The sequence below is a fragment of the Xenopus laevis genome, chromosome 3L (assembly GCF_017654675.1).
Source record: "Xenopus laevis strain J_2021 chromosome 3L, Xenopus_laevis_v10.1, whole genome shotgun sequence".
Taxonomy (NCBI): domain Eukaryota; kingdom Metazoa; phylum Chordata; class Amphibia; order Anura; family Pipidae; genus Xenopus; species Xenopus laevis.
Genome location: NC_054375.1, coordinates 123485288 through 123501860, shown reverse-complemented (window position 1 = coordinate 123501860; position 16573 = coordinate 123485288). Strand labels below are relative to the sequence as shown.

Below are 16573 nucleotides of genomic sequence, written 5' to 3'. Positions count from 1 at the left end.
TAATTGATATGACCAGTATAAAAGTATCATGCTTTTCCATCAACATTATAGAATACTAAATTTCACCAACCTGTAGTAGAGAAAGAACTGTTAATATGTTCATATTAGATTGTAAGATAAGCTCTAGAGGGAAGGAACCTCCTTCCTCGTGTCTCTTTAATACTCAGCATTATGTTTTGTATTCATCTTCAACGTAATGATTGACCTCTGTATTGTTCTACTGTACAGTGCTGCATGCACAAGTAACACTTTATTATGACTATGAAGATTTTCCTTTGCTGTTGTTTTAATATAAATGAATGTACAGTGTTTAGACCATCTATTCTATACCATGCATTCATATCGAGACAGATTTATGCCCTGCAGATGACAGAGGCATGTTTTGAAACCAGTACGCTACAGCCACTCTCAAAGAGAAGAACCAGAAGAGTCACTGAACCATGAATACACAATTCATCCACAATTATCAATGATGCACAATGCCATTGAGATTTCAGATGGCTTTTTTCTTTGAGTTGTGATGGTTTAAATGGAAGTGTAGCACAGGGAAGCCTAAAGACCGCCAACTTTTTATCCCTCAATATTATATATATATATATATATATATATATATATATAAATATCCCATAGGTGACGGCACTCCAAAAATAGTCAGGATACACAGGTCATCTAGTCATAATCAAGGTTTATTGGTGGACCAACGTTTCGATTGGAATCTTCGTCAGGGTGACGTCAGGGTGAGATTCACCCTGACGAAGATTCCAATACGGAATCGAAACGTTGGTCCACCAATAAACCTTGATTATGACTAGATGACCTGTGTATCCTGACTATTTTTGGAGTGCCGGTACCTATGGTATATTTGTATAATTTTACAGACTGGCACTTATGGTGTGCGTTCCACGCTCGCTTGGACTATATATATATATATATATATATATATATATATATATATATATATACACACACACACACACACACACACACACACACATACACTCTCTCTCTTTCTCTCTCTCTCTATATATATATTATATATATATATATATATATAAAATAAGTGACTTACTGAATATATTATACTGGTCAATGTCAGTGTATGATTGTTGTCTTGTGAACTGTAAACATATTTGTAGTTAGTAATTGTTAGTAGGAAAGATGCTATTCATCATTTGGCATGGATGACTGTATAGTCAATACCAGAGTAAGGGATTAATTATAGTGTATCAGGTCTCTATTATAAAGTGGCACACAAACACATGCACAAAACACATTTCACATATTTTGTCATTTTGGACTTTAATGGGGAAATGTAATATATATTGTTAGTGCAAAAAATGTTTGCAAAGACCATTTACTTAGTTCAAGTGAAGGAATAGAATAAAAAAACTTCGAATTTCAAATGTTTTTTTTGGCTACTTCGACCATTGAATTGGCTACTTCGACCTTCGACTACGACTTTGAATCAAACGTATCGAACTAAAAATCGTTCCACTATTCAACCATTCGATAGTTGACGTACTGTCTCTTTAAAAAAAACTTCGACCCCCTAGTTCGCCACCTAAAACCTACCGAAGTCAAGGTCCCGATAGGCTTTGCAATCTTTTTTTTGGTCGAAGAAAAATCGTTCGAATTTCGGTAAATCCTTCGACTTGGATATTCGAAGTCGAAGGATTTCCATTTGGCAGTCGAATATCGAGGGTTAATTAACCCTCGATATTCGACCCTAGGTAAATGTGCCCCACAATGTGCAGAATTTGTTTGTGGTTTTTGTACTGGGCCTGTCTTTTATATGGAGCTAGCTATGTACTGCAGGTGTTATACATATATATGTGTACTTAATGCCCTGATTGATCAACACCTGCTTATTGCTATTCCTTCCCACTGAGATCTTATCTATAACACCAACCTAACGCTTTGTGTTGGGCATTTTAAAAGAATAACAAAATGTCCTTTATTTTTTTATCACTCAGATTGAGTCATAAGAGTCATAAGGGGCTTCAGAGCAGGGGAAAAAACCCCCACAAATCAATAGTACACAGTGTGACTCTTTATTCAGTAGCTGCAGATGGAACCATGTAGTATTCTTTCTTCTCTGGTATGTGGAAGGTCAGGCGTTACATCCAGAAAAACAAATAATGAAGGATTAAAAAAAGAAAACTAATAGCAAATGTACATTTTAGAAGAGTTTAAAAGAAATGGTGGACACAGGGAAAGATTCCATTGCATTAGAGACGCATGCTCTCACATGCTTACATTTGTGAACTTTGTAAATGAGCCTTATAGTCTTTTGGAGAATAAAATGCAAATTAAAACATATAGACAGGGCCTACCTAAAAGAGTATTAATGATTTACAAAGACATAGGGTTTAAAAACAGGTATGAGATCTGTTATCCAGAAACCCATTATCCAGAAAGATAATTCAGAATTACAGAAAGGCCATCTCCCATAGACTCCATTTTAATCAAATCATTTATATTTTTAAAATTGATTTTCTTTTTCTCTGTAATAATAAAACAGTACATTGTACTTGATCCAAACTAAGATATAATTAATTCTTATTAGAAGCAAAACAATCGTTTTGGGCTTATTTAATGTTCAAATTAAGGGGCCAATTTATCAGGATGTGTAAAAAGTGGAGAGGAGCATTACCGGTGATGTTGCCCATAGGAACCAATGAGCAATTGGATTTCAACAGTTCGAAAACAAAAGCAGATTTCTGATTGGTTGCACACCATCTCACGGCATCTTATTATGGGCCGATTATTCATACTTTAGGGGGTGGACTGGGTGAGCGGAGCCCACCGGGTTTTTTCCTGTTGTCCCACCGGCCCAGTCCGACACTGGCTAGTAATTCTTTCGGATTCACATTAAAATGCTACTGAAACCAGTGCAGTTTGCATCAGAATTTAATAATCAGCCGTGTAGCATCAGCTTCACAGAAAACAGAGAACTCTGTTCAGGAAATACATGATATGACATCATATGACATTTCTGATGCCTGTGTTGCTGCCTCGGTACGCAACTGGATTATGACTTATTATTAGTGATAATTGAATTTGTGGCCAATTTGGCTGTTTCGCCGCAGGCGCCGGTGTGAAAATCGCCATTTCGAAAATTTTTCGCCAGTTTTGGGAATTTAGCAGGAAATTCAAGGCGAAGTGAAATGGGACAAGTTCGCCCACCACTACTTATTATGCATCTTTGCATGCCTTCTTCCATGGTGGGTATTAAGTATATTGGTTCCTTAAACATTTCTTAGACCCAATGGGGCAAATTTACTTACCTTCGAAGTTGCACCAGCGTTGGCTTCGCCGCACTTTGCCACACTTCGCCTAGCACTAGAGAATTTACGCCAGCACCCGTTAGTAAATCAGCGAAGTAACGAAATGACGTCACGCTGGTGAATTTTCGCTAGCATTTGCCACTTTGCCCTTTAGTAAATTTGCCCCAATGTCTTTTATGTGTCACTCCTGAAAACACATTTTAATCAAATCAAAGCTGCCCAACTGCATTGTTAACAGATAAAAATGTTTTTTCTGGTGTTACTGATCACTTCCTTCTTTTGTTTTCATAGCCTTGCAGTTGTGCCAACTTGATGCTTTAGGGAGATAGCAGACACGACACTATATATATATATATATATATATATATATATAAGGGCCGATTTATTAAGGATCGAGTTTTTGTCTTCCATGAAAATTAAAGTTTTCAAGGGTTTTTTTGGTCAAAAATCAATTTTTCTGGTTAAAAACAAACTCGTATTTTTCAAGCTTTAAAAAAATAAAAGAAATAAATAACCTCTGATTTTTCGAGATTTATTATACCCCAACCCTGGAAAAAGCTCAAATCTGAAAATACACCATCTAAAACATGTCAAGGTCATGTAAAATTAATGACAGTGGTCCCTTGAACCATTTAAGATGTTAATAGTCTTCATGATGTTCGGGTTTTTTTCTGAGGGGTTTTCGAGGGTTTTCCTAGCTGAATTTGAGTTTTCAGGTTGTTAACCCTGAACTCAATGATTTGAGTTTTTTCTTAAATAAGAAACCACTGGAGTTGTGAGTTCATTTGAGTTCATTCGAGGTATAAAAAACTCAAAAATTTGACCTTTGAAAAATAACCCCATAATATATATGTTTCAGGAGGAATTCTTCTGTTCCATTTACTGCAGTTTTGACTATGGCTTATATTTGAAAAGATTTATGGGAAATTGCAAATTGTTCCATCACCTCCCTGAGGTTCATCTATTCAACAGTCATGAAGCCTTGCTGACATCAACTGCCATTTTTCATGCCTAGAAGTTTAGGTATGTGGCTATACCAGACTTTTTAGTCATTGCAGAGATCAATTAAACAGTTAGTGATAGACACACTGTCACTTTGATAGTTCCTGAGCTAATTATATGACCATTAAAGAGAATGCTGACTTGAAAAGTGGCCAGGTAAGCCAAATGGCAAATAAAATATTTCTTTTAGTTCTGAAACGAAAAGTGTATATACTGTATACACTATACTGTACTATTATTAATTATATAGTGTCATTATCTCTGCAGAATAAAGCAGATAAGAGGGGTCATCTGTGACTGCTAGTGCACACCATCTCACGGCATCTTATTATGGGCCGATTATTCATACTTTAGGGGGTGGACTGGGTGAGCGGAGCCCACCGGGTTTTTTCCTGTTGTCCCACCGGCTTCGACCATTCACCATCTAAAACCTGCCGAATTGCTGTTTTAGCCTATGGGGGACCTCCTATGACCTATTTGGAGTCAATTGGTGGACTTTGAAAAATCTGAAAGTTTGAAAAGTTTTTTTTGGGAAAAAATCTGAATTGAATTCGATCGAATGCACTATTCCTTCAATTCAAAAACGGACCTATTCGACCAAAAAAAAAACCTTCGACTTAATTTCAGTTGGTCTGTTTGAATTCGAATTTTGACGTTTTTTCAATTAGAAATTCGAGCCTTGATTGCCCTTTAGGGGGTTATTTATCAAAGTCCAATCTCAACATTTTCTGCTACAAACTCCGATCAAATTCGCTCAGGTTTGTTACGCTTATTTATTATTCCATTTTCCCAAAAATTTGCTTTACCCGAAAACTCCGATTTCTTATACTTTTTTGGCCGAATACTCAGAACTTCAGGGTATTGCACGAAACCCAGGGCACATCAAAAAATCAGTAGGACTTCTCCCATTGATTTATTTGCAACCTCGACAGATCTGAGATTCCAGATTTTCTAATTTAAACTTTTCCATCCTCGGGGTTTAATAAATTCCAAAAAAATTTGATTTTTTAAAAGTCAGATTTTATAATGAAAATTTTTTTTCGGGATTTTTGCATTCAGAGTTTAGTAAATAACCCCCAAAGTATCAGATGGCAGTTGATGAGAGCAGGGAAAGGCATAATCTCTGAACTGTTAATTTTCATCTGTTTACACAACTGAGCAACCATCTAATGTATGCTTCATTTAAATATATGCAATTTTAACTATATGATGGCTGGGGGACTCAAAATTCAAAAGAGACTAGAACGTGTAAAGGTAAACAAAGGTCCTGGACTGGATGGTATTCATTCCAGGTTACTAAAAGAGCTTAGCTCAGTGATTGCCAAATTACTTTGCTAAATTTTCCAGGATTCCTTGTGGTCTGGCATTGTGCCGAGAGATTGCTAATGTGGTGCCTTAATTTAAAAAAGGGTTCTGCTCTCAGCTTGTTAGTTTGACATTAGTGGTAGGAAAGCTTTTCAGAGGTGTAATAAGGGATAAGATTCTCGAATACATTGCAACTCACAATACTATAAGTTTGTGCCAGTATGCATAATAGATCAAGCAAGACAAATTAAAGTGTCCTCTATTAAGGAGATGTGCAGAATCCTAGACAATGGGTTGGCAGTGGGTGTATTCTACTTAGATTTTGCTATTTAGTATTTCATAAAGAAGATTACTAATTAAATTAAGCAAAATTAGTCTGAAGCACATTATTTGTGCTCAGAGAGAGAGCTGGCTGAAGAATAGAGTTCTGGTAAATGAAGCATTTTCTATCTGGACCAGTGATGTTAGTGGTCTGTTGGTCTGTCTTTAAAAGTACATTAAAGTACATTATAGACAGAAAGTGGGGGATCATTTTTCACACAGAAAAGAACAAAGAACCAGAGGCCACCCCTTTAAACTTGAGGATCTTAACTTTCAATTGAAGCAGCGTAGGTGATTCTTCGTGGTGAGTGTATCAATGCTTGGATGACTTCTTGAACAAGCTTAATATTCAAGGCTATTGGGATGTTAAGATCTTCAGTTAGTTTAGTATAGCTATCGGACTATATCGTTTATATATCTGAGTGTATAGATACAGTAGTTCTGTATGTGTATGTATACACATATTGATAATCTATTATTTTTTCAACCTAAATTTACTATGTAACTTTTTTCATGAGTGGGGTCACAGTTTTGGACTTTGCTTACCTGTATGTATGGATCTCAAGGATATCATTGAAAAAGAGCACAGTTGGTGTTCGAAACATAAATATATATATGTGTATATACATATATATATATATATATATATATATATATGTATAGGATCCCTTATCCGGAAACCCGATATCCAGAAAGCCGGAATGGCTGTCTCCATTTTATCCAAATAATCCAAATTTTTAAAAATGATTTCCTTTTTCTCTGTAATAATAAAACAGTAGCTTGTACTTGATCCCAACTAAGATATAATTAATCCTTATTGGAAGCAAAACCAGCCTATTGGGTTTATTTAATGTTTAAATTAATTTCTAGTAGATGTTTGTCATGAAGACCCAAATTACGGAAAGATCCGTTATACGGAAAACCCCAGGTCCCGAGCATTCTGGATTACAGGTCCCATACCTGTATATCAAAACCATATCAAAACACACTTGCAGGATTTCTAGGGGGTTATTTATCAAAGTCTGAATTTATCTCAATATTTTCTGCTATAAACTCCACTCAGGTTTTTTATGCTTATTTATTATTACATTTTCCCGAAAAATTGTGGGGAAAAAAATCATATTTTCACGAGTTTTTTCAGACGTTTTCATCTGATTTTCACGATTTTTTCGTAATTTTCACCCGAAAACTCCGAAAACTTCAGGGTACTGTCCAAAACCCATCCCACATCAAAAAATCATTAGGACTTACCCAACTTTATTCATATCTCCGAATTCAACACTACTTACAAACAAATAACTGGCTGAGTGCAAGCCCACCGACTAGATATGAAATGAAATGTTGGAATACCCAAAGTACCAAGAAAGGAATCACTCTGGTCTATAACATACTTATGCAAAACACAACAAGTCAATTACTGTTGGCAAAGGCAGCATGGGAAAAAGACTTGAATCTGTCAATTGATCTAGAGACGTGGGAGTATTTATTCGGTCAATCGTCCAAATTCTCTAGGGCACTTAATCATCACGAACTAACTACAAAAATAATGTATGGTATATGACTCCGGAGAAAATACATAAAGCTTTCCCCGAAGTGCCAAATGTGTGCTGGAGATGCCAGCTGGAGGTTGGAACCATGATGCACGTATGGTGGGCATGCCCCATTGCGCAAAGATACTGGTTTATGGTTAACCAAATAATAACGGACACCACGGGAATATCCCACACGCTTTCGCCAGAAATGGCCCTACTTGGCTTGTTTGCAATTCAAATGGATAGAACAACAAAACGACAAACCATTCAAATATTGTTGGCCAGTAGAAGCCTGCTGGCTAGACACTGGAAAAGCACCTCGCTACCAACTGCTGCGGAAGTCCAAATCGAAGTGGAACGCATACAACTATACGAAAGAACAGCCCAATGGACTATTTAAGTCATATTAGCATCTGTTGCTATTTTTTCAAACTAAGGGAAAAACAAAAAGTGAATTGCTCTTTTACCTGCAGTGTACTTGTTTGCCAGTGACATATCCCAGGTACTGTAGTTCTCTTCTCCCTCTCCTCTTCTCCCCGCTCTTTTCTAATCACTTTTCGTCTTTCCTTTGTACTCCTGTAAAAGAAATGTTGTTAAAACACCTGACAAATTGTTAATAAAAAAAAAAAAAAATCATTAGGACTTCGCAACCTCGACAGGTTTGTATGTAGTGGAAAATATCTATCTAGCCATAGCTAGCAGGATTTATAGTGTAGTTTACCTTTATGTTCATTTTAAGAATGTTATAGAATGGCTAATTCTAAGCAACTTTTCAAATTGGCCTGGATTTTTTTTATTTTCCTAAAAAACAAATGCTCTGTAAGGCTACACATTTATAGTAATTGCTACTTTTTATTACTCATCTTTCTATTCAGGCCCACTCCTATTTATATTCCAGTCTCTCATTCAAATGGTTGCTAGGGTAATTTGGACCCTATCAACCAGTTTGCTGAAATTTCAAACTGGTGAGCTGCTGAATAAAAAGCTAAATAACGCAAAAACCACAAATAACCACAAATAATAAGATATGAAAACCAATTGCAAATTGTCTCAGAATATCACTTGCTACATCATACTAAAAGTTAGCTCAAAGGTCAACCACCCCTTAAATCATAGTGATGTAAACTACAACAGACCTAACACAACTGTGTCAAGTGAAATGGGTCAGTCCATATTGGGCTAACCCAATAATTTGACCCCTGGGCCAATAATGGGATCACAATAAGGGCCAAAGCAGATCCATCAGAAGAGGAAAACATTCACTGATTACAGTCAGATATCAGTTGGACAGGCTCTAAACAATAGCTGCCAACTTGGTTTAGATCAGTCCAATTTATTAATATGACTGGTATACGTTTTAAGCTTTGTTTACAAATGTAAAAGGTACGATTAATCATTGTGTTGTTTCTTTTTCTTTATGTGATCTACAGTATTTTGTACCTCTATTCTTTCTTGTGATGCAGTTGTAAGGCACTAGAACACCAGAACACAGAGTAATTTCCAAATTCTGACTTTGATATATCTCTTTTAGGTTTTTTTGCAACCGCCAGAAATAAATGCAATTAGATAAATCAGAGTTTCTTCGACTAGGGAAAGGTGGGGATCAATAGGAAAACAGTAAAAGGAAATCAGACATCTTTAATCAGGGACACCCTTTAAACTAGAGGGACTGTTAACCAAAACCGGAAAGAGACAAATAAGCAGAGATTAGTATCTTCATGGCCTAATAAATGTATAGTGCGGACACACATTCTGTAGGGTTTCTGATGGCTTCACTTCTTAAATGCAAGCATTCTTAAATAGCCGTTATCATAGTTACAGGTGCTATGCTGGGTGTGGCTGCTGCTTCATCCCCACAATAAAGTAGAGATAAAAGATGAGAATTAAAGTTGGTTTTTATCATGTACTAGAAATATTGTGAAGTATTTCTTAACAGTTTTTTGTCCCTCGGCATTTAAGGATGAGGACAAATGGTAAAGCATTTGTGATGTGTTCATTGGTTTGAATGCATCTCGCTGGTTTGAGGACATTAGTGGGTTATTTACTAAACTCTGAATGCAAAAATTACAAAAAATTTGTGATTTTTTAATAAAATCAGACTTTTAAAAAAAAACACGATTTTTTCGGAATTTATTAAACCCCGTGGATGGAAAAGTCTGAATCAGAAAATCCGGCATCTCAGACCTGTCAATGGTTGCATATAAGTCAATGGGAGAAGTCCTAATGATTTTTTGATATGCAACGGGTTCCGTGCAATACCCCCTGAGTTTTCGGGTGAAAAATCCGAAAAAAAACCTGTGAAAATTTGATAGAAAATTTAAAAAAAAACGTGGAAATCAGATTTTTTTTCCCGCAAAGCAAATTTTCGGGAAAATGTAATAATAAACAAGCGTAAAAAACCCTAGCGGATTTGATCGGAGTTTGTAGCAGAAAATATGGAGATAAATTCAGACTTTGATAAATAACCCCCTTAATGTTTTAGTCAAACAAATGCAAGAAAGAAAATTTTATTTTGTATTCTATGCCCACAGCAGGTTCCTAAACAGTACAGCCGCTAAGGGCCTTCCCTTGGGCCCTATGGGGGGGGTTTGATCACATGCTCTGTCCTCTGGTAGTAGTTATACCACTGTTGTAAAAGGAAACATCCTGTCTGGTTTAAAACTGATTCAACTAATTGAGAGTCTATTTCAGTCTAATTTATGGGGAATGGCGATTTAAATCTTTAAGAAGGTTATTAGATAATTTGAAAAATTATTACAATTTAATAGAAAAATTATTTATTACATGCAATTGGTGCAACACTTCTACCTATTTTTTTTTGCAGATGTTCTCAATTTGGTACATGATCTGGTAACCTTAACCTAAATTCTAATTGCTTATAATCTGTTCCAATGGGTAGGTGGAATCATATCATATGAAATATTATGCTCTCTCTCCACAGCGCTGTGCACAGAGGAATGTGTTCATGGCCGTTGTGTGTCCCCTGATACCTGTCACTGTGAGCCTGGTTGGGGTGGTGCCGACTGCTCTAGTGGTAAGTACAGACAAAAATATACTCATCTGAGCTGACAATTCATTGAGAAAAAAAATGCATTATAAGCTTGATGTATCCATTTCATATACTATTTCTAAAAATGGTCCTCTTCCATTTGACTTTCTCTTTCTTAGTATCAAAATCAGAGAATGGAAAGGCGGCACTCCGGTTAAATTAAAGGTGGTTTATAAAGTAACTCCCTTAATCATAGGCTTAGTCATGAAGCCTATGATTAAGGGAGTTACTCCCGAAACGAGTCAGGTGATGTTGGTTAGTGACCTATTGGAATAAATCACCTTTTTATTTAACTGGAGTGCCGCCTTTCCATCCTTTGAGCAAATGTTTGCCAACATTTTCTCATTTCTGTAATCCATTGATTGTGTTCACCTACATGTGCCAAATGCAAATGACTTCATTGCTTTCTGGTGAACTATGTTAATAAGTACAAAATGTGGAACGCACAACAAATATATGTAGCACTATTTTCGTATTACGGTCAAAAAAGTCAAAGCGTTGCAAGAAGAATAACCTTATTGCTAAAATATATAATTTCATTAAACCTACTTCTTCATCTCCAGCTATCACTTTATACAGTGCATTCTTATTTTTTATATAATCACTTAGTTCAGTTATCATTTTATATAAAAAGGACACTATCACCAAAAAAATAAAACTTGCATTTATGCCTAAAAACAATAATATTTAGCAGAGTTGCTGTGGGGATAGAAATGATTTATGTTACTTACATTTGTAAAAAGTTATAGTCACTTTGTGTTGAGTAGCGGACTGGAGAATGATTAAGTTGACTATTTTCTCTCATAAAGCAGCTGTTATGATATATTTCTGAGATTTTATTAGGTTTCTTTAATGGAGTATTCAGACCTCAGTGGTCAGAGAAACAGTCAGAAATCCATTGTTTACAGAACTATACATTTCTGAACGCTTAAACTTATGGCACACCGAGATATTTTGTTTGGCATAGGTCTCTATCAGAGATAATTGTGACAATTAAAATACCATAGGCAGTGGCGTAACTCAATTTTAATGGGCCCCACAGAAACTTATTTTTCAGGCCCCCAAAATGTCTATAGGTTGACGTGTTTTACCAATATTTTTTTAACTTCTATATGAATTAGGGCCTCATGCAGCCGTAGGGTCTGTGTCCTCTGTAGTTACGCCCCTGGCCATAGGATGATTACAATCACTTCCGATCCATATAAGAAAGAAATATACCAGTGGGAATTAGAAAATGAGCATTGTTTTGTAGTCCATTTCCCATTCGACTGAATGGAAGAGGAGGCCAGTGGGGAAGAGAGGTTTGATTGCTATAGGACTTGCACCATATCTAGAAAATTCACTGTGTCCTCACTTCTTGTCCTCCTTAATGCCACTGAGCCTGGTGCACGATCAGGGGGGTCAGCACCAACTGGCATACTGTGGCAACAACACCATAGCACCTTTGGTAAAACTACTGTAAAGTAAAATGCCAAATAGAAAAAGAGAAATGTTTAAAAAAAATCCTAAGTTAACAATACAGTTATAAATCTGATCCTTTTGACATACACAATGCAGTTATTTTATTGGTGATTTGGGTAACTGACCAAACTTACGCACATTTATATTGCTTGTGCTATTGTCCATTCACCCCTAGACTTCTCTCTGAAATACCAGCTGGAAACACATGAAGCATGCCCAGTTTGTGATTACTTCTAAATCTGTTTACATGCACCAGTCTAATCATTTTTGTACTCTGAGAGAATTACATTTCGGTTCTAGATGATCAACTTCTAAAATGATTTCCATTGTATTGCCATAAATTCTCCCCCACAACAGTCCCATGTGTTGCACCAGTACACTCTCCCAGCAGCCCCCAGTAATAAATCATTTGCACATATTCTCTCTTTGTTATGTATTCGGACATACTTAGATTTATACCACCCTTATATTCCAGTAAAATGTCTCAGCAAATAATAGGTGGTTAGAGGCCTGGCTCAGTACTCGTGACCATTCACCCTTCATGTGTTGTCTCTGATATTCATGATGTGTGCAGAGCAATGTCAGAATCTCACTAACTAGAGATGGTCAAGTTTGGCAGGATGAGGAGGGCACTGTCACCATGCAATACTTTTCTAGAGAAGACAGGGCCCTGTTAATTTGGCACAGTGCGGCACAAAATTAAAAAAAGAGTGTGGCACTATGGATACATGACCTGGCAGCTTTTTATTAAAGGGAACATATTTTGTGAAAAACAAGAATGTACCAGTGCTTTTAACTCTTCTAAATATTATTATTATTATTATTATTAATAACATGTATTTATATAGCGCCAACATGTTGCGTAGCACTGTAAAGTAAATGGGATTATACAACTACATCACATGAATTACATACATAGAACATATGGAGTAACAAACATCACAATCAATACAGGTACAAAAAGGTGAGGAAGGCCCTATACATAGGCATACAGTCTAAAGGGAAGGGAGTAAAGCTGGCCGTAGACGCAAAGATCTGATTGTACGAATCGAGGATTCGTACGATTTTCGAACCGTGTGTGGAGAGTCCCGTCATTTTTCGTCCGGCGGAGATCGGTCGTTTGGTCGATCGGACAGGTTAGAAAATTTCTGTCGGCTGCCGATAATATCTCTGCGTGTATTGCCGATCGTACGATTTTCAGTGGGAGACTGTCACTAGCTTTTGTTGGACATAGATATAGTACGATTGCTGTTCTTTAACTAATCTGACTGGTAAGACTTTGATCTGAATGGTTAGTGGCGGGTAGGGAGATGGGAAAGTCCGATCGTACGAATCATCATACTGACATCTTTGTCGTACTGACATCTTTGCATCTATGGCCAGCTTAGGACACAAGGTGTGGGAGTGGGCAAGATCGAATTAAGTGGGTGAGAAATGTGGTATTGTATGCGGTGTTGCGTTTGGTTGTTAAGCAGAGTGAGGGTAGGCTTCTCGAAAGAAGTGCGTTTTCAGAGATTTCTTGAAAGCAGAAAGGTTGGGAGAAAGTTGGACAGACCGTGGGAGAGCGTTCCAGAGGAGGGGTGCAGCCCTTGCAAAGTCTTGAATGCGAGCATGTGAGGAGGTAATGAGAGAAGAGTTGAGTAGCAGGTCAGTAGAGGAGCGTAGTAAGCGATTGGGTGAGTATAAAGAGATGAGTTCAGAGATGTAGGGTGGGGCAGAGTTATGAAGTGCTTTGAAAGTCAGTGTCATTAATTTGAATTTGATTCTGAAAGGTAACGGAAGCCAGTGCAGGGATTGACAGAATGGCGAGGCAGAGGAGGAGCGATTGCTGAGGTGTATGAGCCTCGCAGCAGTGTTCATTATGGACTGGAGAGGTGACAGTCTCTGGAGGGGGAGGCCAATTAAAAGAGAGTTACAGTAGTCTAGACGCAATATGATGAGAGAGTGAATAAGAATTTTGGCAGCATCTTGGGTGATAAATGATCATATTTTGGATATGTTCCTTAGGTGGAAGTGACATGATTTAATAAGTGACTGGATATGAGGAGTGAATGACAGGGCAGAATCTAGGATAACCCCAAGGCACCGGGCCTGGGGAGAGGGGGATGGGAATTGTTAACTATGATGGATACTTCCGGGATGTTACTGGTGTTAGTTGGAGGAAAGAGAACCATTTCAGTTTTAGAGAGGTTTAATTTAAGGTAGCGTTGCGACATCCAGGTAGAGGTAGCGGACAGGCAGGAGGAGACACGAGTTAGGAATTCAGGGTTGAGATCAGGAGATGAGAGATAGATCTGAGTATCGTCAGCATAGAGGTGGTAGTGGAAACCATACGAATTTATTAATTTGCCGAGGGAGGAAGTATAGAGGGAGAATAGTAATGGTCCCAGGACAGAGCCTTGAGGAACTCCAACAGAAAGAGGTAGGGGAGAAGATGATACTCCATTGTAGGAGACACTGAAGGAACGATTGGTGATGTAAGAAGAGAACCAGGACAGGGCTTTGTCACGAAGGCCAAGCGACTGGAAGGACTGGAGGAGGAGAGGGTGATCTACAGTGTCAAATGCGGCTGAGAGATCAAGCAGTATTAGTAGTGAGAAATGATTGAAGCAATGTGCTTAAAAAGTTTTGTTCAGACTGATTTATTGCATATTTCTGCAAAATCCCAACTAGTCCCACCCATCTGTTCCACTTCCCGCTGCCTCCTTTCCCAGGCTGTGCAGGGGAGCCGGCGGCACTCAGCTCACTGCACTGTAGGACAGGAACCAATCAGCAGCTAGCTAGACCTTATAGGGAACTGAAGCCGGTCTTTGCTTGTGTGACTGCAGGGCTGGGATTGGCTGTCCCCCTCCTACTGTGCTTCTGGCATGGACTGTTAGGACATGCCCACCCCTCATTTGAAACATGGACAGGGACCAAAGAACATCTATAGGGAGCTCCAATAAAGGGGCCATTTTTGAAGATAATATTACTTTACAGCCAAATGTAAAACCAGCACCATATAATATACACTATTGCCTACAAAATAAGGGCTTTTTCATTAATTCTATATGTCTTCTTTAAAACATTAGTAGCTAACATCTAGGGTCGGACTGGCCCACTAGGGGAACCGGGAGAAAACCAGTGGGCCTTGGGCCTGTTGGGCTGCACTGTTGTGGGCACATCAGCAGGTGGTGGGGTGGATTACCTCTGCTGGTGATGTGTGACGGCATCAGGGGAGTGGAGTAGTTTTGTGGATAGTGGACCCTTGACTCTGGCTTCTGGTGGGCCCCTGGTATGATAGCCTGACACTAGTAACATGCTTTTATAGTCAAATGCATGTATTCACATTTCTAATACCAAAATTGAAAAAAAAACTGGGGCAAATGTGTACTAAGTACACTTCCTCCTATTGTTACATGCAAACCAGTTCAGATGGCGGTTGTTACAAAGTAATTAAAACTTAGCCTTTACTTAAAGTTACATTAATACTTCTTGCCCATCAGTACCAAAGACTCACTGCTATTTTAATTCCAAAGCAGTGCAGGACCTTGTCCCTAAAAATACACATATATTAAAAACCGCATATGGTGGACCGGTGAAGTCAATATTGTTTTTATTTAACTAATTTTCATTGTCGATATTAGATTGCAAATAGTGTAGATAAAGAAAGAAATGCCCAGTTCCCTCCCTTCCAATGCTACCACTTGCACAATACCTGCCTATCTGTGTGGGGAACAAGTGGGAGCTTTTCTCACCACTGTCCACCTATGTCACCCTACGCGTTTCGCTGATTGCTCAGCTTCCTCAGGGGCATAAGTCATAAAACATGTATTCAAATAAAACAAACGTTTCTTCTACACAATGCACCCATTTATCTGTGATGCATTATGTTACTGATGCCTAACAGAACAGACTTATACAGAGGGTTGCTACGTGCCTGTTAAAAATGTAGCTTGATGCCGAAGCTATTAATAGGGGAAAATGTTAATAGTATAGGAATGCCGGTATTTTTTTCCAGAAAAGTTGGCAACCATACTTATATGAAACTCAGTCAGGTCACATTCTGATCAGTCAGTAGGTCTCAAAAAGTTTCTCCACAATTGCCCCACTTTAAAAAACACAGAAAACCTGATTCACTCCAATTGCTAATGTTTTTAGAGCCGGTGCTCCTAAGTCTGCCCAAGAAAATGCAAAAATATTTTAGTATGCAATACAGTTACCATTCAGCCTCCATAATTTATTAAGTCCTAGAACCCATTCCAATTCTTACGTCATTTAGTGTAGTGCACACAATAAACTAAAATAATGTGAAAATTGGAATTTGTCAAACTTTCGACAAGTCTGCACAAGGGATGCCTGAGAAAGGTAAGTAAGATGTCAGTACAGTGATCCATTACTTTTCTCCTTGGTCGGCGCATTTTTTCCTAAAAGGAGTACCGGAATAAGACGTACAAATTAGATTTAGTTGGTGATGCCTAAGACATTGGCTCCCCCTCTCTGCAAACTGGTCATTTGTTTGTACAGTGCACAAAAAACTGAATCTATCCTGTTGAATTCTACAAGTTGATGAAAAAAAGAGGAAAAATCTTTCTCTAGTAATGCCATATTAATTGCTTTATCACTAATGGTCAATT

The 16573-nt window shown here is 37.8% G+C and overlaps 1 protein-coding gene across 2 annotated transcripts in view; it reads left to right on the top strand.

The window, feature by feature from the left end:
* Window positions 1-16573, top strand: part of megf11.L (multiple EGF-like-domains 11 L homeolog) — a 211457-nt gene that overhangs the window by 57970 nt on the left and 136914 nt on the right. For both annotated transcript variants that reach the window (XM_041586899.1, XM_018253298.2), the window contains exon 5: window positions 10389-10481. In XM_041586899.1, the coding sequence (XP_041442833.1) occupies window positions 10389-10481 (93 nt within the window). The remainder of the gene's footprint in view (window positions 1-10388; window positions 10482-16573) is intronic.